This window comes from Haemorhous mexicanus, chromosome 39, assembly GCF_027477595.1.
Source record: "Haemorhous mexicanus isolate bHaeMex1 chromosome 39, bHaeMex1.pri, whole genome shotgun sequence".
Lineage (NCBI taxonomy): Eukaryota > Metazoa > Chordata > Aves > Passeriformes > Fringillidae > Haemorhous > Haemorhous mexicanus.
In genome coordinates this window covers 552,787-580,435 of record NC_082379.1, presented here as the reverse complement: position 1 = coordinate 580,435, position 27,649 = coordinate 552,787, and the positions used below count along the sequence as shown (strand labels likewise).

Genomic DNA, 27,649 nt, shown 5'->3' with positions numbered 1-27,649 from the left:
GGACAGGTGAGCACAGGTGTGTTACAGGTGAGCACAGGTGTGTTAAAGGTGAGCTCAGGTGAGCTCAGGTGTGTTACAGGTGAGCTCAGGTGTGTTACTGGTGAGCTCAGGTGTGTTACAGGTCAGCTCAGGTGAGCTCAGGTGAGCACAACCCCCCCCCCCCCAAAATCATGGACAGGTGAGCACAGGTGAGCTCAGGTGAGCTCAGGTGAGCACAGGTGTGTTACAGGTGAGCACAGGTGAGCTCAGGTGAGCTCAGGTGAGCACAGGTGAGCTCAGGTGTGTTACAGGTGAGCTCAGGTGAGCACAAAATCCCCCCCAAAATCATGGACAGGTGAGCACAGGTGAGCACAGGTGTGTTACAGGTGAGCTCAGGTGAGCTCAGGTGAGCTCAGGTGAGCACAGGTGAGCTCAGGTGAGCTCAGGTGAGCACAAAATCCCCCCCAAAATCATGGACAGGTGAGCACAGGTGAGCACAGGTGTGTTACAGGTGAGCTCAGGTGAGCTCAGGTGAGACAGGTGAGCACAGGTGAGCTCAGGTGTGTTACAGGTGAGCTCAGGTGAGCTCAGGTGAGACAGGTGAGCACAGGTGAGCACAAACCCCCCCCCCCCCAAAATAATGGACAGGTGAGCTCAGGTGAGCACAACCCCCCCCCAAAATCATGGACAGGTGAGCACAGGTGAGCTCAGGTGTGTTACAGGTGAGCTCAGGTGTGTTACAGGTGAGCTCAGGTGAGCACAGGTGAGCTCAGGTGTGTTACAGGTGAGCTCAGGTGTGTTACAGGTGAGCTCAGGTGAGCTCAGGTGAGCTCAAGTGTGTTACAGGTGAGCTCAGGTGAGCACAGGTGAGCTCAGGTGTGTTACAGGTGAGCTCAGGTGTGTTACAGGTGAGCTCAGGTGTGTTCCAGGTGTGGTGTTCAAAGCCCAACCAAAAGCCCCTCCCACCCCCTGTAACCCACCCTAGACCCCACCTGGAGCCCAGGTAATCTCACCTGGCACCCAGGTAACCCCACCTATAGCCCAGGTAACCCCACCTGGCACCCAGGTAATCTCACCTGGAGCCCAGACAATGTCAGCTGAGCACACCTGAGCTCACCTGGAGTCCAGGTAAACCCACCTGAGCACACCTGAGCTCACCTGGAGCCCAGCTAACCCCACCTAAGCACACCTGAGCTCACCTGGTGCCCAGGTAACCCAACCTGGAGCCCAGCTAACCCCACCTGAGCACACCTGAGCTCACCTAGAGCCCAGCTAACCCCACCTGGAGCCCAGGTAACCTCACCTGGCGCCCAGGTAACCCCACCTGAGCACACCTGAGCTCACCTGGACATCCACAACCACCTCATCCAGGTGTGCCGACCCCGAGCAAACCCCACCTGAGCACACCTGAGCTCACCTGGAGCCCAGCTAACCCCACCTGAGCACACCTGAGCTCACCTGGAGCCCCGCTAACCCCACCTGGAACCCAGCTAACCCCACCTGGCACCCAGGTAACCCACCTGGAGCCCAGCTAACCCCACCTGAGCTCACCTGAGCTCACCTGGAGCCCAGGTAACCCCACCTGGAGCCCAGCTAACCCCACCTGGAGCCCAGCTAACCCCACCTGGAGCCCAGCTAACCTCACCTGGAACCCAGGTAACCCCACCTGGAGCCCAGCTAACCCCACCTGGAGCCCAGGTAATCTCACCTGGAACCCAGCTAACCCACCTGGAGCCCAGGTAACCCCACCTGGAGCCCAGGTAACCCCACCTGAGCTCACCTGAGCTCACCTAGAGCCCAGCTAACCTCACCTGGAGCCCAGCTAACCCCACCTGGCACCCAGCTAACCCCACCTGAGCACACCTGAGCTCACCTGGCACCCAGCTAACCCCACCTGAGCACCCAGCTAACCCCACCTGAGCACCCAGCTAACCCCACCTGAGCACACCTGAGCTCACCTGGAGCCCAGCTAACCCCACCTGAGCACACCTGAGCTCACCTGGCACCCAGGTAACCGCACCTGGCACCCAGCTAACCCCACCTGAGCACACCTGAGCCCACCTGGCGCCCAGGTAACCCCACCTGAGCACACCTGAGCTCACCTGGTGCCTAGGTAACCCAACCTGGAGCCCAGGTAACCCCACCTGAGCACACCTGACCCCACCTGGCACCCAGCTAACCCCACCTGAGCACACCTGACCCCACCTGGAGCCCAGCTAACCCCACCTGAGCACACCTGAGCTCACCTGGAGCCCAGCTAACCCCACCTGAGCACACCTGAGCTCACCTGGAATCCAGCTAACCCCACCTGGAGCCCAGCTAACCTCACCTGGCACCCAGGTAACCCCACCTGGAGCCCAGGTAACCTCACCTGGAGCCCAGCTAACCTCACCTGGCACCCAGGTAACCCCACCTGAGCACACCTGAGCTCACCTGGAGCCCAGCTAACCCCACCTGAGCACCCAGCTAACCCCACCTGAGCACACCTGAGCTCACCTGGCACCCAGCTAACCCCACCTGAGCACACCTGAGCTCACCTGGCGCCCAGGTAACCCCACCTGGAGCCCAGCTAACCCCACCTGAGCACACCTGAGCTCACCTGGACATCCACACCCACCTCATCCAGGTGTGCCGACCCCGAGCAAACCCCACCTGAGCTCACCTGAGCTCACCTGGAGCCCAGCTAACCCCACCTGGAGCCCAGCTAACCCCACCCGAGCACACCTGAGCTCACCTGGAACCCAGCTAACCCCACCTGGAGCCCAGGTAATCTCACCTGGCGCCCAGGTAACCCCACCTGAGCACACCTGAGCTCACCTGGACATCCACACCCACCTCATCCAGGTGTGCCGACCCTGACCAACCCCCACCTGAGCACACCTGAGCTCACCTGGAGCCCAGGTAACCCCACCTAAGCACACCTGAGCTCACCTGGTGCCCAGGTAACCCAACCTGGAGCCCAGCTAACCCCACCTGAGCACACCTGAGCTCACCTGGACATCCACACCCACCTCATCCAGGTGTGCCGACCCCGCCCAGCCCCTCCCGCGCAGCCCCGCCCCGCCCCGGCGGCCAGGTGCGCTCACCTGGGTGTTGTTCATGCACCTGAGGCAGGTGCGGGTGGCGCCGGGCCCGGCGCAGTCGCTGTGGCCGTTGCAGGCGCAGGGCGTGGCGCAGTCCCCGCCCACGAAGCCGAAGTGGCAGCGACACCTGTCGGGCTCCAGGCAGGTGCCGTTGGCGCAGCCCTGGCGGCACACGGGGCGGCACTCACCTGTGCGGCTGAGAGGCGCACCTGGTCAGGGGGGGGTGGGGGGTGGGGGGCACCTGGGGGACACCTGGGGGACACCTGGGGGACACCTGGGGGACACCTGAGGTAGCTGAGATACACCTGGGACACACCTGGGATAGGGGGGACGGGGGGGGGACACCTGAGATACACCTGGGACACACCTGGGGTACCTGAGATACACCTGGTCAGGGGGGACCGGGGGGGGGGGGGGCACCTGGGGGACACCTGGGACACACCTGGGGGACACCTGAGGTACCTGAGATACACCTGGTCAGGGGGAATGGGGGGGGGGGGGGCACCTGGGGGACACCTGGGGGACACCTGGGGGACACCTGAGGTAGCTGAGATACACGTGGGACACACCTGGGGGACACCTGAGATACACCTGAGGTAGTGGAGATACACCTGGGACACACCTGGGACACACCTGGGGGACACCTGGGGGACACCTGAGGTAGCTGAGATACACCTGGGACACACCTGGGACACACCTGGGGGACACCTGAGATACACCTGAGATACACCTGGGGGACACCTGAGATACACCTGAGATACACCTGGGGGACACCTGGGGGACACCTGGGGGACACCTGGGATACACCTGAGGTAGCTGAGATACACCTGGGGGACACCTGGGGGACACCTGGGGGACACCTGGGGGACACCTGAGATACACCTGGGGGACACCTGAGGTAGCTGAGATACACCTGGGACACACCTGAGGTACCTGAGATACACCTGAGATACACCTGGGACACACCTGGTCAGGGGGGGTGGCGGGGGGGGACACCTGGGACACACCTGGGACACACCTGGGACACACCTGGGGGACACCTGGGGGACACCTGAGATACACCTGAGGGACACCTGGGGGGCACCTGGGGGACACCTGGGGGACACCTGAGATACACCTGGTCAGGGGGAATGGGGGGGGGGGCACCTGGGGGACACCTGGGGGACACCTGGGACACACCTGAGGTACCTGAGATACACCTGGGATAGGAGGGACAGGGTGGGGAACACCTGGGGGACACCTGGGGGACACCTGGGGGACACCTGAGGTAGCTGAGATATACCTGGGGGACACCTGGGGGACACCTGAGGTAGGGGGGACAGGGTGGGGGCACCTGGGACACACCTGGGACACACCTGGGACACACCTGGGACACACCTGGGGGACACCTGAGGTAGCTGAGATACACCTGGGGGACACCTGGGACACACCTGAGGTACCTGAGATACTCCTGAGATACACCTAAGGTAGCTGAGATACACCTGGGACACGGGGGACGGGGAGGGGACACCTGGGGGACACCTGGGGGACACCTGGGATACAGCTGAGGTAGCTGAGATACACCTGGGACACACCTGGGACACACCTGGGGGACACCTGGGACACACCTGGGACACACCTGGGGGACACCTGAGGTAGCTGAGATACACCTGGTCAGGGGGGATGGGGGGGGGGGGGCACACCTGAGGTACCTGAGATACACCTGAGATACACCTGAGGTACCTGAGATACACCTGGTCATGGGGGACGGGGTGGGGACACCTGGGGGACACCTGGGGGACACCTGGGATACAGCTGAGGTAGCTGAGATACACCTGGGACACACCTGGGACACACCTGGGGGACACCTGGGATACACCTGAGATACACCTGGGGGACACCTGGGGGACACCTGGGGGACACCTGGGATACACCTGAGGTAGCTGAGATACACCTGGGGGACACCTGAGGTAGCTGAGATACACCTGGGGGACACCTGAGGTAGCTGAGATACACCTGGGGGACACCTGAGGTAGCTGAGATACACCTGGGACACACCTGAGGTAGCTGAGATACACCTGGGGGACACCTGGGGGACACCTGAGGTAGCTGAGATACACCTGGGACACACCTGGGACACACCTGGGACACACCTGGGGTACCTGAGATACACCTGGTCAGGGGGGATGGGGGGGGGGACACCTGGGGGACACCTGGGACACACCTGGGACACACCTGGGGGACACCTGAGGTAGCTGAGATACACCTGGGACACACCTGGGATAGGGGGGACAGGGTGGGGAACACCTGGGGGACACCTGGGACACACCTGGGGGACACCTGGGGGACACCTGAGATACACCTGAGGTAGCTGAGATACACCTGGGACACACCTGGTCAGGGGGGATGGGGGGGGACACCTGGGGGACACCTGGGACACACCTGAGGTAGGGGGGACAGGGTGGGGACACCTGGGACACACCTGGAACACACCTGGGACACACCTGGGACACACCTGAGGTAGCTGAGATACACCTGGTCAGGGGGATGGGGGGGGACACCTGGGGGACACCTGAGGTAGCTGAGATACACCTGAGGTAGCTGAGATACACCTGGGACACACCTGGGGACACCTGGGATAGGGTGGGGACACCTGGGGGACACCTGGGACACACCTGAGGTAGCTGAGATACACCTGGGACACACCTGGGGACACCTGGGATAGGGTGGGGACACCTGGGGGACACCTGGGGGACACCTGAGGTAGCTGAGATACACCTGGGACACACCTGGGATAGGGGGGATGGGGGGGGACACCTGGGACACACCTGGGACACACCTGGGACACACCTGAGGTAGGGGGGACAGGGTGGGGACACCTGGGACACACCTGGGACACACCTGGGGGACACCTGGGGGACACCTGAGGTAGCTGAGATACACCTGGGACACACCTGAGGTACCTGAGATACACCTGGGACACACCTGGGGGACACCTGAGGTAGCTGAGATACACCTGAGATACACCTGAGGTACCTGAGATACACCTGGGACACACCTGAGGTAGCTGAGATACACCTGGGACACACCTGGGGGACACCTGAGGTAGCTGAGATACACCTGGGGGACACCTGGGATAGGGGGGACGGGGGGGGACACCTGGGAGACACCTGGGACACACCTGAGGTACCTGAGATACACCTGAGGTAGCTGAGATACACCTGGGACACGGGGGACGGGGAGGGGACACCTGGGGGACACCTGGGACACACCTAAGGTAGCTGAGATACACCTGGTCAGGGGGGATGGGGGGGGGACACCTGGGACACACCTGGGATACACCTGGGGGACACCTGGGACATACCTGGGGTAGCTGAGATACACCTGGGGGACACCTGGGGGAAACCTGGGGGACACCTGAGATACACCTGGGGGACACCTGAGGTAGCTGAGATACACCTGGGACAAACCTGAGGTAGCTGAGATACACCTGGGATACACCTGGGGTACCTGAGATACACCTGGTCAGGGGGGACGGGGGGGGGACACCTGGGGGACACCTGAGGTAGCTGAGATACACCTGGGACAAACCTGAGGTAGCTGAGATACACCTGGTCACGGGGGACGGGGTGGGGGGACACCTGGGGGACACCTGGGGGACACCTGGGGGACACCTGAGATACACCTGGGACACACCTGAGGTAGCTGAGATACACCTGGTCAGGGGGGATGGGGTGGGGACACCTGGGACACACCTGAGGTAGCTGAGATACACCTGGTCAGGGGGGATGGGGTGGGGACACCTGGGACACACCTGAGGTAGCTGAGATACACCTGAGATACACCTGAGATACACCTTTCCTACCTGCCCAGGTGTGTCCCTGCCCCGCCCAGGTGTGTCCCTGCCCCACCCAGCCGTGTCCCTGCCCCGCCCAGGTGTGTCCCTGCCCCACCCAGGTGTGTCCCTGCCCAGCCCAGGTGTGTCCCTGCCATACCCAGGTGTGTCCCTGCCCAGCCCAGGTGTGTCCCTGCCCCACCCAGGTGTGTCCCTGCCCCACCCAGGTGTGTCCCTGCCCCACCCAGGTGTGTCCCTGCCCCACCCAGGTGTGTCCCTGCCCAGGTGTGTCCCTCACCTGCCCAGGTGTGTCCCTGCCCCACCCAGGTGTGTCCCTCACCTGCCCAGGTGTGTCCCTGCCCCGCCCAGGTGTGTCCCTGCCCCGCCCAGGTGTGTCCCTGCCCCTCCCAGGTGTGCCCCTGCCCCACCCAGGTGTGTCCCTCACCTGCCCAGGTGTGTCCCTGCCCCACCCAGGTGTGTCCCTGCCATACCCAGGTGTGTCCCTGCCCCGCCCAGGTGTGTCCCTCACCTGCCCAGGTGTGTCCCTGCCCCGCCCAGGTGTGTCCCTGCCCCACCCAGGTGTGTCCCTGCCCCTCCCAGGTGTGCCCCTGCCCCACCCAGGTGTGTCCCTCACCTGCCCAGGTGTGTCCCTGCCCCACCCAGGTGTGTCCCTGCCATACCCAGGTGTGTCCCTGCCCCGCCCAGGTGTGTCCCTCACCTGCCCAGGTGTGTCCCTGCCCCACCCAGCCGTGTCCCTGCCCCGCCCAGGTTTGTCCCTGCCCCACCCAGGTGTGTCCCTGCCCCGCCCAGGTGTGTCCCTGCCCCACCCAGGTGTGTCCCTGCCCCGCCCAGGTGTGTCCCAGCCCCGCCCAGGTGTGTCCCTGCCCCGCCCAGGTGTGTCCCTGCCCCGCCCAGGTGTGTCCCTGCCCAGGTGTGTCCCTCACCTGCCCAGGTGTGTCCCTGCTCCACCCAGGTGTGTCCCTGCCCCACCCAGGTGTGTCCCTGCCCAGGTGTGTCCCTGCCCCGCCCAGGTGTGTCCCTGCCCCGCCCAGGTGTGTCCCTGCCCCACCCAGGTGTGTCCCTGCCCCGCCCAGGTGTGTCCCCGCCCCGCCCAGGTGTGTCCCTGCCCCACCCAGGTGTGTCCCTGTCTCATCCAGGTGTGTCCCTGCCCCACTCAGGTGTGTCCCTGCCCCGCCCAGGTGTGTCCCTGCCCCGCCCAGGTGTGTCCCTGCCCCGCCCAGGTGTGTCCCTGCCCCGCCCAGGTGTGTCCCTGCCCCGCCCAGGTGTGTCCCTGCCCCACCCAGGTGTGTCCCTGCCCCACCCAGGTGTGTCCCCGCCCCGCCCAGGTGTGTCCCTGCCCCGCCCAGGTGTGTCCCTGCCCCGCCCAGGTGTGTCCCTGCCCCGCCCAGGTGTGTCCCTGCCCTGCTCAGGTGTGTCCCTGCCCCGCCCACCTGTGTCCCTCCCCCACCCAGGTGTGTCCCTGCCATACCCAGGTGTGTCCCTGCCCCGCCCAGGTGTGTCCCTGCCCCTCCCAGGTGTGTCCCTGCCCCACCCAGGTGTGTCCCTACCCCGCCCAGGTGTGTCCCTGCCCCACCCAGGTGTGTCCCTGCCCCGCCCAGGTGTGTCCCTGCCCCACCCAGGTGTGTCCCTGCCCCGCCCAGGTGTGTCCCTCACCTGCCCAGGTGTGTCCCTGCCCCACCCAGGTGTGTCCCCGCCACGCCCAGGTGTGTCCCTGCCCCGCCCAGGTGTGTCCCTGCCCCGCCCAGGTGTGTCCCTGCCCCGCCCAGGTGTGTCCCTGCCCTGCCCAGGTGTGTCCCTGCCCCACCCAGGTGTGTCCCTGCCCTGCCCAGGTGTGTCCCTGCCCCACCCAGGTGTGTCCCTGCCCCGCCCAGGTGTGTCCCTGCCCCGCCCAGGTGTGTCCCTGCCCCGCCCAGGTGTGTCCCTGCCCCTCCCAGGTGTGTCCCTGCCCCACCCAGGTGTGTCCCTGCCCCACCCAGGTGTGTCCCCGCCCCACCCAGGTGTGTCCCTGCCCCACCCAGGTGTGTCCCTGCCCCGCCCAGGTGTGTCCCTGCCCAGGTGTGTCCCTGCCCCGCCCAGGTGTGTCCCCGCCCAGATGTTTCCCTGCCCCGCCCAGGTGTGTCCCTGCCCCACCCGGGTGTGTCCCTGCTCCACCCAGGTGTGTCCCTGCCCCGCCCAGGTGTGTCCCTGCTCCACCCAGGTGTGTCCCTGCCCCGCCCAGGTGTGTCCCTGCCCCACCCAGGTGTGTCCCTGCCCCGCCCAGGTGTGTCCCTGCCCCACCCAGGTGTGTCCCTGCCCCACCCAGGTGTGTCCCTCCCCCACCCAGGTGTGTCCCCGCCCCGCCCAGGTGTGTCCCTGCCCCACCCAGGTGTGTCCCTGCCCCACCCAGGTGTGTCCCTCACCTGCCCAGGTGTGTCCCTGCCCCACCCAGGTGTGTCCCTGCCCCGCCCAGGTGTGTCCCTGCCCCACCCAGGTGTGTCCCTGCCCCGCCCAGGTGTGTCCCTGCCCCACCCAGGTGTGTCCCTGCCCCACCCAGGTGTGTCCCTGCCATACCCAGGTGTGTCCCTGCCCCACCCAGCTGTGTCCCTGCCCCACCCAGGTGTGTCCCTGCCCCGCCCAGGTGTGTCCCTGCCCCGCCCAGGTGTGTCCCTGCCCCGCCCAGGTGTGTCCCTGCCCCACCCAGGTGTGTCCCTCACCCGCCCAGGTGTGTCCCTGCCCCGCCCAGGTGTGTCCCTGCCCCGCCCAGGTGTGTCCCTGCCCCGCCCAGGTGTGTCCCTGCCCCGCCCAGGTGTGTCCCTGCCCCACCCAGGTGTGTCCCTGTCTCATCCAGGTGTGTCCCTGCCCCGCCCAGGTGTGTCCCTGTCTCATCCAGGTGTGTCCCTGCCCCGCCCAGGTGTGTCCCTGCCCCGCCCAGGTGTGCACCTGCCCCACCCAGGTGTGTCCCCGCCCCGCCCAGGTGTGTCCCTGCCCCGCCCAGGTGTGTCCCCGCCCCACCCAGGTGTGTCCCTGCCCCGCCCAGGTGTGTCCCTGCCCCGCCCAGGTGTGTCCCTGCCCCACCCAGGTGTGTCCCTCCCCCACCCAGGTGTGTCCCTGCCCCGCCCAGGTGTGTCCCTGCCCCACCCAGGTGTGTCCCTGCCCCGCCCAGGTGTGTCCCTCACCTGCCCAGGTGTGTCCCTGCCCCGCCCAGGTGTGTCCCCGCCACGCCCAGGTGTGTCCCTGCCCCGCCCAGGTGTGTCCCTGCCCCACCCAGGTGTGTCCCTGCCCCACCCAGGTGTGTCCCCGCCCCACCCAGGTGTGTCCCTGCCCCACCCAGGTGTGTCCCTGCCCCGCCCAGGTGTGTCCCTGCCCCACCCAGGTGTGTCCCTGCCCCGCCCAGGTGTGTCCCTGTCTCACCCAGGTGTGTCCCTGCCCTGCCCAGGTGTGTCCCTGCCCCGCCCAGGTGTGTCCCTCACCCGCCCAGGTGTGTCCCTGCCCCGCCCAGGTGTGTCCCTGCCCCACCCAGGTGTGTCCCTGCCCCGCCCAGGTGTGTCCCTGCCCCACCCAGGTGTGTCCCTCCCCCACCCAGGTGTGTCCCCGCCCCGCCCAGGTGTGTCCCTGCCACACCCAGGTGTGTCCCCGCCCCACCCAGGTGTGTCCCTGCCCCGCCCAGGTGTGTACCCGCCCAGGTGTGTCCCTGCCCCATCCAGGTGTGTCCCTGCCCCACCCAGGTGTGTCCCTGCCCCGCCCAGGTGTGTCCCTCCCCCACCCAGGTGTGTCCCCGCCCCACCCAGGTGTGTCCCTGCCCCGCCCAGGTGTGTCCCTCGCCCGCCCAGGTGTGTCCCTGCCCCACCCAGGTGTGTCCCTGCCCCACCCAGGTGTGTCCCTGCCCCGCCCAGGTGTGTCCCTGCCCCACCCAGGTGTGTCCCTGCCCCGCCCAGGTGTGTCCCTGCCCCACCCAGGTGTGTCCCTGCCCCACCCAGGTGTGTCCCTGTCTCATCCAGGTGTGTCCCTGCCCCGCCCAGGTGTTTCCCTGCCCTGCCCAGGTGTGTCCCTGCCCCGCCCAGGTGTGTCCCTGCCCCTCCCAGGTGTGTCCCTCACCCGCCCAGGTGTGTCCCTGCCCCGCCCAGGTGTGTCCCTGCCCCACCCAGGTGTGTCCCTGCCCCGCCCAGGTGTGTCCCTGCCCCGCCCAGGTGTGTCCCTGTCTCATCCAGGTGTGTCCCTGCCCCACCCAGGTGTGTCCCTGCCCCGCCCAGGTGTGTCCCTGCCGCGCCCAGGTGTGTCCCTGCCCCGCCCAGGTGTGTCCCTGCCGCGCCCAGGTGTGTCCCTGCCCCACCCAGGTGTGTCCCCGCCCCACCCAGGTGTGTCCCTGCCCCACCCAGGTGTGTTTCTGCCCCGCCCAGGTGTGTCCCTGCCCAGGTGTGTCCCTGCCCCGCCCAGGTGTGTCCCTGCCCCACCCAGGTGTGTCCCTGCCCCGCCCAGGTGTGTCACTCAGGTGTGTCCCTGCCCCACCCAGGTGTGTCCCTCACCTGCCCAGGTGTGTCCCTGTCTCATCCAGGTGTGTCCCCACCCCACCCAGGTGTGTCCCTGCCCCACCCAGGTGTGTCCCTGCCCCGCCCAGGTGTGCCCCTGCCCCACCCAGGTGTGTCCCTGCCCCGCCCAGGTGTGTCCCTGCCCCACCCAGGTGTGTCCCTGCCCCGCCCAGGTGTGTCCCTGCCCCGCCCAGGTGTGTCCCTGCCCCACCCAGGTGTGTCCCTGCCCCGCCCAGGTGTGTCCCTGCCCCCCCTAGGTGTGTCCCTGCCCCGCCCAGGTGTGTCCCTGCCCCACCCAGGTGTTTATCTGCCCCGCCCAGGTGTGTCCCTGCCCCACCCAGGTGTGTCCCTGCCCCGCCCAGGTGTGTCCCTGCCCCACCCAGGTGTGTCCCCTGCCCCGCCCAGGTGTGTCCCTCACCTGTCGGGGCTGTAGCCGGCCTTGCAGGTGCAGGTGAAGCCCTCAGGTAGGTCCTGGCACACCTGGCTGGGCCCGCAGGTGTGGTGCCCGTTCTCGCACTCGTCCTCGGGGGGGCAGCTCAGGAAAGCCCAAATCCCGCCGGCCCCGCACGCCTGGGTCACACCTGGCACAGGTAACCCGGAAGTGAGGCCGGAATTCCCAAAATTCCCGCCAAAATTCCCGCCAAAAAATCCCCAATTTTCAACCAAAACCCCCAAAATTTTAATGAAACTCCCCCCAGAACTGCCCCAGGGGAGGTCCCGCAGGTGTGGGGCACACCTGGGACAGGTAACCCGGAAGTGAGGCCGGAATTCCCAAAAATCCCCCAAAATCCCCCAAAATTCCCGCCAAAAAATCCCCAATTTTCAACCAAAACCCCCAAAATTTTAATGAAACTCCCCCCAAAACTGCCCCAGGGGAGGTCCCGCAGGTGTGGGGCACACCTGGGACAGGTAACCCGGAAGTGAGGCCGGAATTCCCCAAAATTCCCAAAAATTCCCCCCAAAAATTCCCCTTGAAAGCCCCCCCAGGTGCGTCCAAAATTTTCCCCAAAATTTCCAAAAATTTCCCCAAAATTTCCCAAAATTTCCCCAAAATTTCCCAAATTTTCCCCAAATTCCCCAAAATTTCCAAAAATTTTCCCCAAAATTCCCCAAAATTTCCAAAAATCTCCCAAAAACTCCCCCAAATTTCCCCAAAATTTCCCAAAATGTCTCCAAAATTCCCCAAATTTTCCCCAAAATTCCCCAAAATTCCCCAAAATTTCCCCAAAATTTCCCCAAAATTCCCCAAAATTTCCCAAAATTTCCCCAAAATTCCCCAAAATTTCCCCCAAAATTTCCCCAAAATTCCCCAAAATTTCCCAAATTTTCCCCAAAATTTCCCCAAAATTCCCCAAAATTTCCCAATTTTTCCCCAAAATTTCCCAAAATTTCCCAAAAATTTCCCAAAATTTCCCCTAAATTTCCCCAAAATTCCCCAAAATTTCCAAAAAATTCCCCAAAATTTCCAAAATTTCCCCAAAATTTCCCAAAATTCCCCAAATTTTCCCCAAAAATTTCCCAAAATTTCACCAAAATTCCCCAAATTTTCCCCAAAATTTCCCCCAAATTCCCCAAAATTTCCCCAAAATTTCCCCAAAATTTCCCAAATTTTCCCGAAAATTCCCCCAAAATTCCCGCCAAAATCCCCCAAAATTCTGCCCAAAAAATCCCAAATTTTCAACCAAAACCCCCAAAATTTTAATGAAACTCCCCCTAGAACTGCCCCAGGGGAGGTCCCGCAGGTGTGGGGCACACCTGGGACAGGTAACCCGGAAGTGAGGCCGGAATTCCCAAAATCCCCCAAAATCCTCCAAAATTCCCGCCCAAAAAATCCCAATTTTTCAACCAAAACCCCCAAAATTTTAATGAAACTCCCCCCAAAACTGCCCCAGGGGAGGTCCCGCAGGTGTGGGGCACACCTGGGACAGGTAACCCGGAAGTGAGGCCGGAATTCCCAAAATCCCTCAAAATTCCCGCCAAAAATTCCCCTTGAAAGCCCCCCCAGGTGCGTCCAAAATTTCCATTTTCCCCAAAATTCCCCAAAATTTCCCCAAAATTCCCCAAAATTTCCTAAAATTTCCCCAAAATTTCCCCAAAATTTTCAAAAATTTCCCAAAATTTCCCCAAAATTTCTCCAAAATTTCCCCAAAATTTTCCCCAAAATTTCCCCAAAATTCCCCCAAAATTCCCCAAAATTTCCCCCAAATTCCCCAAAATTTCCCAAAATTTCCCCAAAATTCCCCCAAAATTTCTCCAAAATTTCCCCAAATTTTCACAAAATTCCCCAAAATTTCCCAAATTTTCCCCAAAATTTCCCCAAAATTCCCCAAATTTTCCCCCAAATTCCCCAAAATTCCCAAAATCCCAAAATTCCCCAAATTCCACTTGAAGCCCCCCCAAAATCCCCTTTAACCCCCCCAAACTCCCCCAAACCTCCCCAAATCGACCCCAAAAATTCCCCAAAAATCCCCAAAATTCCCCTAAATTCCCCAAAATTCCACTTGAAACCCCCCCAAAATCCCCTTTAACTCCCCCAAACCCCCTTAAAACCCCCCCAAAATCCCTTTAACCCCCCCCAAATCCCCTTTAACCCCCCCAAACCTCCCAAATCATTCCCAAATCATCCCCAAAAATTCCCAAAACGCCCCAAAATTGCCCAAACCCGCCGATTCTCACCGTGCCGGGGCCCGCTGAGCCCCCCCTCGAGGCAGCGCCCCCCTCCGTTGTGCCCCCCCCGGGCGCACCTGAGCCCCCCCAAAACCCCTAAAACCCCCCCAAACCCCCCCAAAATCCCCTTTAACCCCCCAAAACCCCCCCAAAAATCCCCAAAAATTCCCCACAAACCCAAAATTCCCCTAAATTCCCCAAAATTCCCCAAAATTCCCCAAAATTCCACTTGGAGCCCCCCCAAAATCCTTTTTAACCCCCTCAAAACCCCCCCAAACCCCCTTAAAAGCCCCCAAAATCCCCAAAACCCCCCTTAAAACCCCCCCAAAAATCCCCCAAAATTCCCCAAACCCCTCAAAACCGACTCCCCCCGACCCGAATTTTTCCCAAAATCCCCGAAATTCCCCAAAATTCCACTTGAAGCCCCCCCAAAATCCCCTTTAACGCCCCCAAAATCCCCTTTAACCCCTTAAAACCCCCAAAATCCCCTTTAACCCCCCAAACCCCCCCAAACCTCCCCAAATCATCCCCAAAAATTCCCCAAAAATCCCCAAAATCCCCAAAATTCCCCTAAATTCCACTTGAAGCCCCCCAAAATCCCCTTTAACCCCCCAAACCCCCCAAAATACCCCCAAAACCCCCCCAAACCCCCCAAAATACCCCCAAAACCCCCCCAAAACTCCCCAAATCATCCCCAAACCCCCCCAAAACCGACACCCCCCGACCCGAATTTTTCCCAAAATCCCCGAAATTCCCCAAAATTCCACTTGAAGCCCCACAAACCCCCCCAAAATCCCCTTTAACCCCCCAAAACCCCCCCCAAAATCCCATTTAACCCCCCCAAACCTCCCCAAATGGACTCCAAAAATTCCCTAAAATTCCCCAAAATCCCCAAAATTCCCCAAAATTCCACTTGAAGCCCCCCCAAAATCCCCTTTAACCCCCCAAACCCACTTAAAACCCCCCCAAAATCCCCTTTAACCCCCCCCAAATCCCCTTTAACCCCCCCAAACCTCCCCAAATCATCCCAAAAATTCCCCAAAAATTCCCAAAATGCCCCAAAATTGCCCAAACCCGCCGATCCTCACCGTGCCGGGGCCCGCTGAGCCCCCCCTCGAGCAGCGCCCCCCTCCGTTGTGCCCCCCCCGGGCGCACCTGAGCCCCCCCAAACCCCCTAAAACCCCCCCAAAACCTCCCCAAAATCCCCCAAACTCCCAAAAATCCCCAAAATTCCCCAAACCCCCCCAAACCGACACCCCCCGACCCGAATTTTTCCCAAAATCCCCGAAATTCCCCAAAATTCCACTTGAAGCCCCCCCAAAATCCCCTTTAACCCCCCCAAATCCCCTTTAAACCCCCCAAAACCTCCCCAAAATCCCTTTAACCCCCCCAAACCCCCCCAAACCTCCCCAAATCCACTCCAAAAAACCCCAAAATCCCCAAAATTCCCCAAAATTCCACTTGAAGCCCCCCCAAAATCTCCTTTAACCCCCCAAACCCCCCCAAACCCCCTTTAACCCCCCCAAACCTCCCCAAATCATCCCCAAATCATCCCAAAACCCCCCAAAACCCCCCAAAAACCCCCCAAAATCCCCCAAACCCCCCCAAAACCAACTCCCCCGACCCCCAAAATTCCCGAATTTTTCCCAAAATCCCCAAATTCCACTTGAAGCCCCCCAAATCCCCTTTAACCCCCCCAAAATCCCCTTTAACCCTCCCAAACCCCCCCAAACCCCTTAAAACCCCCCCAAAACCCCCTTAAAACCCCCCCAAAATCCCCTTTAACCCCCCCCAAACTCCCCAAACCTCCCCAAATCATCCCCAAAAATTCCCTAAAATTCCCCAAAATCCCCAAAATTCCCCAAAATTCCACTTGAAACCTCCCCAAAGTCCCCTTTAACCCCCCCAAACCTCCCCCAAATCGACTCCAAAAATTCCCCAAAAAAACCCCAAAATCCCCAAAATCCCCAAAATTCCCCAAAATTCCACTTGAAGCCCCCCCAAAATCTCCTTTAACCCCCCCAAACCCCCTTAAAACCCCCCAAAACCTCCCCAAAATCCCCTTTAACCCCCCCAAAACCCCCCAAACCTCCCCAAATCATCCCCAAAAATTCCCCAAAAAATCCCCAAAATCCCCAAAATTCCCCAAAATTCCCCAAAATTCCACTTGAAGCCCCCCCAAAATCCCCAAAATTTTCCCAAAATTCCACTTGAAGCGCCCCCCAAAATCCCCTTTAACCCCCCCAAAATCCCCTTAAAACCCCCCAAAACCCCCCCAAAACCGACTCCCCCGACCCCCAAATTCCGAATTTTTCCCCAAATCCCCAAAATTCCACTTGAAGCCCCCGCAAAATCCCCTTTAACCCCCCCAAACCCCCTTAAAACCCCCCAAACCCCCTTAAAACCCCCCAAAATCCCCTTTAACCCCCCCAAACCCCCCCAAACCTCCCCAAATCGACCCCAAAAATTCCCTAAAATTCCCCAAAATCCCGAAATTCCCAAAATTCCACTTGAAACCTCCCCAAAATCCCCTTTAACCCCCCCAAACCCCCTTAAAACCCCCCCAAAATCCCCTTTAACCCCCCCAAAATCCCTTTAACCCCCCCAAACCTCCCCAAATCATCCCCAAAAATTCCCTAAAATTCCCCAAAATCCCCAAAATTCCCCTAAATTCCACTTGAAGCCCCCCCAAAATCCCCTTTAACCCCCCCAAATCCCCTTTAAACCCCCCAACCCCCCCCCAAAATCCCCTTTAACCCCCCAAACCTCCCCAAAAATCCCCCAAAATTCCCAAACCCCCCAAAACCGACTCCCCCCGACCCGAATTTTCCCCAAAATCCCAAAATTCCCCAAAATTCCACTTGAAGCCCCCCCGAAATCCCCTTTAACCCCCCCAAACCCCCACAAACCCCCTTAAAACCCCCCCAAAATCCCCTTTAACCCCCCAAACCTCCCCAAATCATCCCCAAAAATTCCCTAAAATTCCCCAAAATCCCCAAAATTCCCCAAAATTCCACTTGAAACCTCCCCAAAATCCCCTTTAACCCCCCCAAAATCCCCTTTAACCCCCCCAAAACCCCCCCAAAACTCCCCAAAAATTCCCCAAACCCCCCAAAACCGACTCCCCCCGACCCGAATTTTCCCCAAAACCCCCAAAATTCCCCAAAATTCCACTTGAAGCCCCCCCAAAATCTCCTTTAACCCCCTCAAAATCCCCTTAAAACCCCCCAAAACCTCCCAAAATCCCCTTTAAGCCCCCCAAACCCCCCCAAACCTCCCCAAATCGACTCCAAAAATTCCCCAAAAAATCCCCAAAATCCCCAAAATCTCCAAAATTCCCCTAAATTCCCCAAAATCCCCTTTAACCCCCCCAAAACCCCCCCAAACCCCCCTTTAAACCCCCCCAAACCCCCCCAAAATCCCCTTTAACCCCCCAAACCCCCCCAAACCCGACTCCCCCCGACCCCAAATCATCCCCAAAAATTCCCAAAATTCCCAAAAGCCCCCAAAATTGCCCAAACCCGCCGATTCTCACCGTGCCGGGCCCGCTGAGCCCCCCCTCGAGGCAGCGCCCCCCTCCGTTGTGCCCCCCCCGGGCGCACCAGCCGCAGCGGGGCCGCCGCAGGCACTGCGAGCACTGCGAGGCTCCCGCGCACTCGGGGGGGGGGCAGCGCTCCCAGACCCCTCCCCACCTCCGGGAGGGACCCCCGGCACCCCTCCCCCACCGCCAGAGTGGGGGGGGAGCGCCCCGAAGGTTCCAGAAGCGCCCCCCCCACGGAGGAGGCGGCCGCAGGTGCCGGCGAGGCAGAGCAGGGGGGCGAAGCTGGGGCTGAGGCACTGGAAAGGAAAGGGTTAAAAGGGGTTAAAAACAGCCCCCGAAATTGCCGGGAATGAACCTAAAAAATCCCACCGGAAATGAGGGGATTGGAGAGCCCCAAATTCCCCCAAAAAACCCCAAAAAAACCCCAAGAAACCGCCGAAAAATCCCCCAAAAAACCCCCATAAAAACCCCAAAAAATCCCCCCAAAAAACCCAAAAAAAACCCCAAAAAACCAAAAAAAAACCCCCAAAAAATCCCCAAAAACCCCCAAAAAAACCCCAAAAATCCCCCATAAAAACCCAAAAAATCCCCCCAAAAAACCCAAAAAATCCCCAAAAAGACCCCCAAAATCCCCAAAAAATCCCCCCAAAAAAACCCCCGAAAAACCCCCCAAAATCCCCAAAAAACCCCCCAAAAATTCCCCAAAAAACCCCCAAAAAATCCCCAAAAATTCCCCAAAAAACCCCCAAAAAATCCCCAAAAAACCCCAAAAATCCCCAAAAAAACCCCCCAAAAAACCCAAAAAATCCCCAAAATCCCAAAAAAACCCCCAAAAATCCCAAAAACCCTCAAAGAACCCCAGAAAACCCCCAAAATTCCAAAAGAGCCCAAAATATCCCAAAAGAGCCCCAAAAATGCCCCAAAAGAGCTCCCGGGGAGGCAGAGCAGGGGGGCGAAGCTGGGGCTGAGGCACTGGAAAGGAAAGGGTTAAAGGGGTTAAAAACAGCCCCGAAATTGCCGGGAATGAACCTAAAAAATCCCACCGGAAATGAGGGGATTGGAGAGCCCCAAATTCCCCCAAAAAATCCAAAAAGTCCCCGAAAAACCCCGAAAAACGCCCCAAATTCCCCCCAAAAAATCCAAAAAAGTCCCCGAAAAAACCCCGAAAAACCGCTGAAAAATAAAAAAAAAACCCAAAAGAACCCCCCAAAAATCCCCAAAAAATCCCCCAAAAAAACCCCAAAAAACCCCCAAAAAATCCCCCAAAAAACCCCCATAAAAACCCCAAAAAATCCCCCAAAAAACCCCAAAAAAACCCCAAAAAACCCCCAAAAAATCCCCAAAAAACCCCCATAAAAACCCCAAAAAAACCCCCAAAAACCCCGAAAAATCCCCCAAAAACCCCCATAAAAACCCCAAAAAATCCCCAAAAAACCCCCAAAAAACCCAAAAAATCCCCGCCCAAAAAAACCAAAAAATCCCCAAAAATACCCCAAAAAACCCCCAAAAATCCCCCCAAAACCCCCAAAAAACCCCAAAAAAAACCCCAAAAAATCCCAAAAAACCCCAAAAAACCCCCAAAAATCCCCAAAAAATCCCAAAAAATCCCCCAAAAAACCCCCCAGAAATCCCCAAAAATCCCCAAAAAAACCCCCAAAAAATCCCCAAAATCCCAAAAAAACCCCCAAAAATCCCAAAAAACCCTCAAAGAGCCCCCAAAAACCCCAAAACTCCAAAAGAGCCCAAAATATCCCAAAAGAGCCCCCCAAAAATGCCCAAAAGAGCTCCCGGGGAGGCAGAGCAGGGGGGCGAAGCTGGGGCTGAGGCACTGGAAAGGAAAGGGTTAAAGGGGGGTTAAAAACAGCCCCCGAAATTGCCGGGAATGAACCTAAAAAATCCCAGCCGAAATGAGGGGATTGGAGAGCCCCAAATTCCCCCAAAAAAACCCCAAAAAATCCCCGAAAAAACCCCCAAAAAAACCAAAAAACCCCACAAAAAATTCCCCAAAATACCCCAAAAAAACCCCAAAAAATCCCCAAAAAAAACCCCCAAAAAAACCCCAAGAAACCGCCGGAAAAAAAAAAAAAACCAAAAAAAACCCCAAAAAATCCCCCAAAAAACCCCCAAAAACCCCAAAACCCACCAAAAAGTCCCAAAAAACCCCCAAAAAAAACCCCCAAAAACCCACCAAAAAAATCCCAAAAAACCCCAAAAACGCCCCAAAAACCCCAAAAAAACCAAAAAAAACCCCCCAAAATCCCAAAAAATCCCAAAAAAACCCCCCCAAAAAACCCCCAAAAAACCCCAAAAAATCCCCAAAAAAACCCCAAAAAATCCCCAAAAATACCCCCAAAAAACCCCCAAAAAAATCCCCCAAAAACCCCCATAAAAACCCCCCAAAAATCCCCAAAAATACCCCAAAAAACCCCCAAAAATCCCCAAAAAACCCCCCAAAAATCCCCCAAAATACCCCAAAAATCCCAAAAAAACCCCCAAAAATCCCAACAAACCTCAAAGAGCCCCAAAAAACCCCCAAAAACTCCAAAAGAGCCCAAAATATCCCAAAAGAGCCCCAAAAAATGCCCCAAAAGAGCTCCCGGCGAGGCAGAGCAGGGGGGCGAAGCTGGGGCTGAGGCACTGGAAAGGAAAGGGTTAAAAGGGTTAAAAACAGCCCCCGAAATTGCCGGGAATGAACCTAAAAAATCCCAGCGGAAATGAGGGGATTGGAGAGCCCCAAATTCCCCCAAAAAACCCCAAAAAAAACCCCAAAAAACCGCTGAAAAATAAAAAAAAAAAACAAAAAAACCCCCCCAAAAAACCAAAAAAAAACCCCAAAAAACCCCAAAAAACCCCAAAAAACCCCAAAAAACCCCAAAACCCACCAAAAAGTCCCAAAAAACCCCCAAAAAAACCCCAAAAACCCACCAAAAAAATCCCAAAAAACCCCAAAAACGCCCCAAAACCCCAAAAAACCAAAAAAAACCCCCCAAAATCCCAAAAAATCCCAAAAAAACCCCCCCAAAAAACCCCCAAAAAACCCCAAAAAATCCCCAAAAAAACCCCAAAAAATCCCCAAAAATACCCCAAAAAATCCCCCAAAAACCCCCATAAAAACCCCCCAAAAATCCCCAAAAATACCCCAAAAACCCCCAAAAATCCCCAAAAAACCCCCCAAAAATCCCCCAAAATACCCCAAAAATCCCAAAAAAAACTCCCAAAAATCCCAAAAAACCTCAAAGAGCCCAAAAAACCCCCAAAAACTCCAAAAGAGCCCAAAATATCCCAAAAGAGCCCCAAAAATGCCCCAAAAGAGCTCCCGGCGAGGCAGAGCAGGGGGGCGAAGCTGGGGCTGAGGCACTGGAAAGGAAAGGGTTAAAAGGGGTTAAAAACAGCCCCCGAAATTGCCGGGAATGAACCTAAAAATCCCAGCGGAAATGACGAGATTGGAGAGCCCCAAATTCCCCCAAAAAAAATCCAAAAAAATCCCCAAAAAAATCCCCCAAAAAAAACCCCCAAAAATCCCCAAAAAACCCCCATAAAAACCCCAAAAAATCCCCCAAAAAACCCCCAAAAAAACCCCCAAAAAAACCAAAAAAAACCCCCAAAAAATCCCCAAAAAATCCCCAAAAAACCCCCAAAAAACCCAAAAAAATCCCCCCCCAAAAAACCAAAAAAATCCCCCAAAAAAACCCAAAAAAACCCCCAAAAAATCCCCGAAAAACCCCCAAAAAACCCCAAAAAATCCCCCCCCCAAAAAAAACCAAAAAAACCCCAAAAATACCCCAAAAAACCCCCAAAAATCCCCAAAAAACCCCCAAAAAATCCCCAAAAATACCCCCAAAAACCCCCAAAAAATCCCCCAAAAACCCCCAAAAACCCCCCAAAAAACCCCAAAAATCCCCCAAAAAACCCCAAAAAAACCCCAAAAAACCCCCAAAAAATCCCCAAAAATCCCCAAAAAACCCCCAAAAATCCCAACAAACCTCAAAGAGCCCCCAAAAAACCCCCAAAACTCCAAAAGAGCCCAAAATATCCCAAAAGAGCCCCAAAAATGCCCCAAAAGAGCTCCCGGGGAGGCAGAGCAGGGGGGCGGAGCTGGGGCTGAGGCACTGGAAAGGAAAGGGTTAAAGGGGTTAAAAACAGCCCCCGAAATTGCCGGGAATGAACCTAAAAAATCCCACCGGAAATGAGGGGATTGGAGAGCCCCAAATTCCCCCAAAAATTCCCAAAAAAACCCAAAATAAACCCCGAAAAAACCAACAAAGAAGCGTCAAAAAAATCCCAAAAAACCAACAAAAAACCCCAAAAAAACCCCAAAAACCCCCCAAAATCCCCAAAAAATCCCCCAAAAATCCCCAAAAAACCCCCAAAAAATCCTCCCCAAAAAACCCAAAAAATCCCCCAAAATACCCCAAAAAAACCCCCAAAAAATCCCCAAAAATACCCCAAAAAACCCCCAAAAAACCCCAAAAAATCCCCCCCAAAAAACCCCAAAAAATCCCCATAAAAACCCCAAAAAATCCCCCAAAAAAAACCCCAAAAAATCCCCCCATAAAACCCCCCCAAAATCCCCAAAAAAACCCCCAAAAATCCCCAAAAATACCCCCAAAATCCCAAAAAAATCCCCAAAAAAACCCCAAAAAATCCCAAAAACCCTCAAAGAACCCCAGAAAACCCCAAAAACTCCAAAAGAGCCCAAAATATCCCAAAAGAGCCCCAAAAATGCCCCAAAAGAGCTCCCGGGGAGGCAGAGCAGGGGGGCGGAGCTGGGGCTGAGGCACTGGAAAGGAAAGGGTTAAAGGGGTTAAAAACAGCCCCCGAAATTGCCGGAATGAACCTAAAAATCCCAGCCGAAATGAGGGGATTGGAGAGCCCCAAATTCCCCCAAAAATTCCCAAAAAAATCCCAAAAAAAACCCCAAAAAAACCCCCAAAAATCCCCAAATAACCCCAAAAAAACCCCAAAAAATCCCCCCCAAAAAACCCCAAAAAACCCCCAAAAATCCCCAAAAAACCCCCCAAAAATCCCCAAAAAACCCCCAAAAAATCCCCCCCAAAAAACCCAAAAAATCCCCAAAAATACCCCAAAAAAACCCCCAAAAAACCCCCCAAAAATCCCCAAAAACCCCCCATAAAAACCCCAAAAATACCCCAAAAACCCTCAAAAAATCCCCCAAAAAAACACCAAAAAAACCCCCCAAAAATCCCCCAAAAACCCCCCAGAAATCCCCAAAAAAAACCCCAAAAAATCCCCCCAAAAAAACCCAAAAAATCCCAAAAATACCCCAAAAAAACCCCCCAAAAAATCCCCCAAAAAACCCCCAAAAACCCCAAAAAATCCCCCAAAAAATCCCCAAAAAAACCCGAAAAAACCCCCAAAATCCCCAAAAAACCCCCAAAAAATCCCCCAAAATACCCCAAAAATCCCAAAAAAACCCCCAAAAATCCCAAAAACCCTCAAAGAGCCCCCAAAAACCCCCAAAAACTCCAAAAGAGCCCAAAATATCCCAAAAGAGCCCCAAAAATGCCCCAAAAGAGCTCCCGGGGAGGCAGAGCAGGGGGGCGAAGCTGGGCTGAGGCACTGGAAAGGAAAGGGTTAAAGGGGTTAAAAACAGCCCCCGAAATTGCCGGGAATGAACCTAAAAAATCCCACCTGAAATGAGGGGATTGGAGAGCCCCAAATTCCCCCAAAAAATCCCCAAAAAAACCCCAAGAAACCGCCGAAAAATCCCCAAAAAACCCCCATAAAAACCCCCAAAAAATCCCCCCAAAAAACCCCCAAAAAACCCCAAAAAACCAAAAAAAAAACCCCCAAAAAATCCCCAAAAATACCCCAAAAAAACCCCAAAAAATCCCCCAAAAAAACCCCCAAAAAAGCCCCGAAAAACCCAAAAAAATCCCCAAAAAAACCCCCCCAAAAATCCCCAAAACCCCCCCAAAAACCCCAAAAAATCCCCCCAAAAAACCCCCAAAAGATCCCCGAAAAACCCCAAAAAACCCCCCAAAAAAAACCCCAAAAAATCCCCAAAAAAACCCAAAAAACCCCAAAAAAACCCCAAAAAACCCCCCAAAAATCCCCAAAAATCCCAAAAAAAACCCCCAAAAATCCCAAAAAATCCCAAAAAAAACCACCCCAAAAAACCCCCATAAAAACCCCCAAAAATCCCCCCAAAAACCCCCAAAAAACCCCCAAAAGATCCAAAAAAAACCCCCAAAAACTCCCAAAAAAACCCCAAAAAACCCCCAAAAAATCCAGGAAAAAAAAAAAAAAACCAAAAAATCCCAAAAAAATCCAAAAAATCCCCAAAAAACCCCGAAAAAAACCCCCCAAAAGAGCCCCAAAAATCCCAGAAGAGCCACAAAAAAGCCCAAAAAAAAAGCCTAAAAGTCCTCCCCAAAAATCCCCCAAAGAGCCCCAAAATATCCCAAAAGAGCCTGAGAAAAAGACCCCAAAAGACCCCAAAAATTTCCCAAAATTCCTGAAAATAGCCCCAAAGAAACCCCAAAAAACCTCCCCCAAAAAACCCCAAAAAAGCCCCAAAAAAGCCCCAAAAGATCCCCAAAAAAGCCCCAAAAAACCCCAAAAAAACCTTCAAGAGCCTCAAAAAAAGAAAACCCCAAAGAGCCCAAAAATCCCTAAAAGAGTCGGGAAAAATGGGGGGAAAATGGGAAAAAATGGAAAAAATCAGAAAATAAAGGGAAAAAAGGAGAAAAAATTGGGGAAAATCAGAAAAAATTGGGGAGAAATGGGAGAAAAATTGGGAAAAAATCAGAAAAAATGGAAAAAAGGAGAAAAAAATTGGGAAAAATCAGAAAAAAAGGGGGGAAAAGGAGAAAAAATTGGGAAAAAATCAAAAAAATGGGGAAAAATGTGGAAAAAATTGGGAAAAAATCAGAAAAAAATGGGAAAAAAGGGAAAAATTTGGGAAAAAAAACAGAAAAAAATGGGGGAAAAAGGGGGAAAAATTGGGAAAAAACCAGAAAAAAATGGAAAAAAGTAGAAAAATTGGGGAAAAAATCAGAAAAAATGGGAAAAAAAACAGGAAAAAATTGGGGAAAAAATCAGGAAAAATGGGGGAAAAATCAGAAAAAATTGGGAAAAAATCAGAAAAAATTGGGGAAAAAACCAGGAAAAAATTGGGAAAAGGGAGGAAAAATCAGAAAAATGGAAAAAAGGAGAAAAAAAATTGGGAAAAAATCAGAAAAAATGGGGAAAAAAGGGGAAAAATGGGGAAAAAAGGAAGACAAATCAAAAAAAAAGGGAACAAATGGGAAAAAAATTGGGGAAAAAAGGGGAAAATTCAGAAAAAATGGGAAAAAGGAGGAAAAAATGGGAAAAAATGGGAAAAAATGGGAAAAATGGGGAAAAATCAGGAAAAATGGGGAAAAATCAGAAAAAAATGGGAAAAAGGGGGAACAATTGGGAAAAAATCAGAAAAATGGAAAAAAGGAGAAAAATTTGGGGAAAAAATCAGAAAAATGGAAAAAAGGAGAAAAAATTGGGGAAAAATCAGAAAAAATAGGGAAAAAAGGAGAAAAATGGGGAAAAAAGGGGAAAAATCAGATAAAAATGGGAAAAAAGGAGAAAAAATTGGGAAAAATCAGAAAAAATTGGGAAAAAAGGAGAAAAAATTGGGGAAAAAATCAGAAAAAATGGGGAAAAATTGGGAAAAAATTGGGAAAAAATCAGAAAAAAATGGGAAAAAATTGGGAAAAATCAGAAAAAATGGGGAAAATGGGGGGAAATGGGGAAAAATTGGGAAAATCAGAAAATGGGGGAAAAATGGGAAAAAATTGGGAAAAAATCGGGAAAAAAGGGGAAAATGGGGGAAAAATTGGGAAAAAATCAGAAAAAAATGGGGAAAAATGGGAAAAATTGGGAAAAAATCAGAAATAAATGGAAAAAAGTAGAAAAAATTGGGGAAAATCAGAAAAAAAAGGGAAAAAATTGGGAAAAAATTGGGGAAAATCAGAAAAAATGGGAAAAAAGGAGAAAAAAAGGGAAAAAATCAGAAAATAAAGGGGGAAAAAGGAGAAAAAATTGGGAAAAATCAGAAAAAAATGGAAACAAGGAGAAAAAATTGGGGAAAAATCAGAAAAAATGGGAAAAAATTGGGAAAAAATTGGGAAAAAATCAGAAAAAAATGGGAAAAAGGGAGAAAAAATTGGGGAAAAAATCAGAAAAAAATGGGAAAAAAGGAGAAAAAATTGGGGAAAATCAGAAAAAAATTGGGGAGAAATGGGAGAAAAATTGGGAAAAAATCGGGAAAAAAGGGGAAAATGGGGAAAAAATGGGAAAAAATCAGAAAAAAATGGGAAAAAAGGAGAAAAAATTGGGGAAAAATTGGGAAAAAATGGGAAAAAATCAGAAAAAATTGGGAAAAAATCAGAAAAAAATGGGAAAAAAAAAGGAGAAAAAATCTGAAAAAAAAAGGGAAAACCCCCCCCAAAGGACCCAGACTTTCCCGCACGTACCTGGTTGAGTGCCAGGCTCCAGAGGCAGTGCTGCCAGCCGCCGTCGGCGCCGGGCGAGGCCAGGCAGGCGTGGCACGAGCGCTGCAGGTGCACGGGGTGGGGCAGGGCAGCGGCGGCGCCGACTCCACCGGCATCGGGGACACGTTGAGCAGGGAGTGGCTGAAGCACGTCCACTCGTAGCTGGGCTGCACGCTCAGGATGCGCCGCGTCTCACCTGGGCACAGGTGAGCTCAGGTCAGGGACTCTGAGCCCTCCCAGTTTGGCCTCACTGGTTTGTACTGGTTTGTACTGGTTTGTACTGGTTCGTACTGGTGCCCATTTAATACCCAGCGCCAGGCCCAGGGTGTGCCGGGTCTCACCTGGGCACAGGTGAGCTCAGGTCAGGGACTCTGAGCCCTCCCAGTTTGGCCTCACTGGTTCTTACTGGTTTGTACTGGTTTGCACTGGTTTGTACTGGTTTGTACTGGTCCCTAAAGTAACGCTCAGGGTGTGCCGGGGTCTCACCTGGGCACAGGTGAGCTCAGGTCAGGGACTCTGAACCCCCCCAGTATGGCCTCACTGGTTCTTACTGGTCCTTAGTGGTTCTTACTGGTCCTTACTGGTTCTTACTGGTCCTTACTGGTTCTTACTGGTTTGTACTGGTTTGTACTGGTGCCCATTTAATACCCAGAGCCAGGCTCAGGGTGTGCCGGGTCTCACCTGGGCACAGGTGAGCTCAGGTCAGGGACTCTGAGCCCCTCCCAGTATGGCCTCACTGGTTTGTACTGGTCCTTACTGGTTCTTACTGGTTTGTACTGGCTTGTACTGGTTTGTACTGGTTTGTACTGGTTTGTACTGGTGCCCATTTAATACCCAGAGCCAGGCTGGGTCTCACCTGGGCACAGGTGAGCTCAGGTGAGCTCAGGTCAGGGACTCTGAGCCCCCCCAGTTTGGCCTCACTGGTTCTTACTGGTTGTTACTGGTTCTTACTGGTCCTTACTGGTCCCTAAAGTAACGCTCAGGATGCGCCGGGTCTCACCTGGGCACAGGTGAGCTCAGGTGAGCTCAGGTCAGGGACTCTGAGCCCTCCCAGTATGGCCTCACTGGTTTGTACTGGTTTGTACTGGTTTGCACTGGTTCTTACTGGTTCGTACTGGTTCGTACTGGTTCGTACTGGTGCCCATTTAATACCCAGAGCCAGGCTCAGGGTGTGCCGGGTCTCACCTGGGCACAGGTGAGCTCAGGTGAGCTCAGGGAAGAGACTCTGAGCCCTCCCAGTATGGCCTTACTGGTCCTTACTGGTTCTTACTGGTCCCTAAAGTAACGCTCAGGATGCACCGGGTCTCACCTGGGCACAGGTGAGCTCAGGTGAGCTCAGGTGAGGGACTCTGAGCCCTCCCAGTTTGGCCTCACTGGTTTGTACTGGTTTGTACTGGTTTGTACTGGTTTGTACTGGTTTGTACTGGTCCCTAAAGTAACGCTCAGGGTGCGCCGGGTCTCACCTGGGCACAGGTGAGCTCAGGTCAGGGACTCTGAGCCCTCCCAGTTTGGCCTTACTGGTTTGTACTGGTTTGTACTGGTTTGCA

At 55.1% G+C, this 27,649-nt stretch overlaps 1 protein-coding gene across 1 annotated transcript in view; it reads right to left on the bottom strand.

The window, feature by feature from the left end:
* MEGF8 (multiple EGF like domains 8) overlaps window positions 1-27,247 on the bottom strand; it is a gene marked incomplete at its 3' end in the record, with an annotated part of 47,964 nt that extends 20,717 nt beyond the window's left edge. Inside the window, exons 1-6 of the mRNA XM_059872854.1 lie at window positions 27,208-27,247; window positions 27,064-27,102; window positions 26,085-26,298; window positions 17,605-17,906; window positions 11,821-11,983; window positions 3,066-3,258 (exon numbers count right to left, since the gene is read on the bottom strand). Coding sequence (XP_059728837.1) covers window positions 3,066-3,258; window positions 11,821-11,983; window positions 17,605-17,906; window positions 26,085-26,298; window positions 27,064-27,102; window positions 27,208-27,247 — 951 coding nt within the window. The remainder of the gene's footprint in view (window positions 1-3,065; window positions 3,259-11,820; window positions 11,984-17,604; window positions 17,907-26,084; window positions 26,299-27,063; window positions 27,103-27,207) is intronic.
* Between the last annotated feature and the right edge of the window lie 402 nt (window positions 27,248-27,649).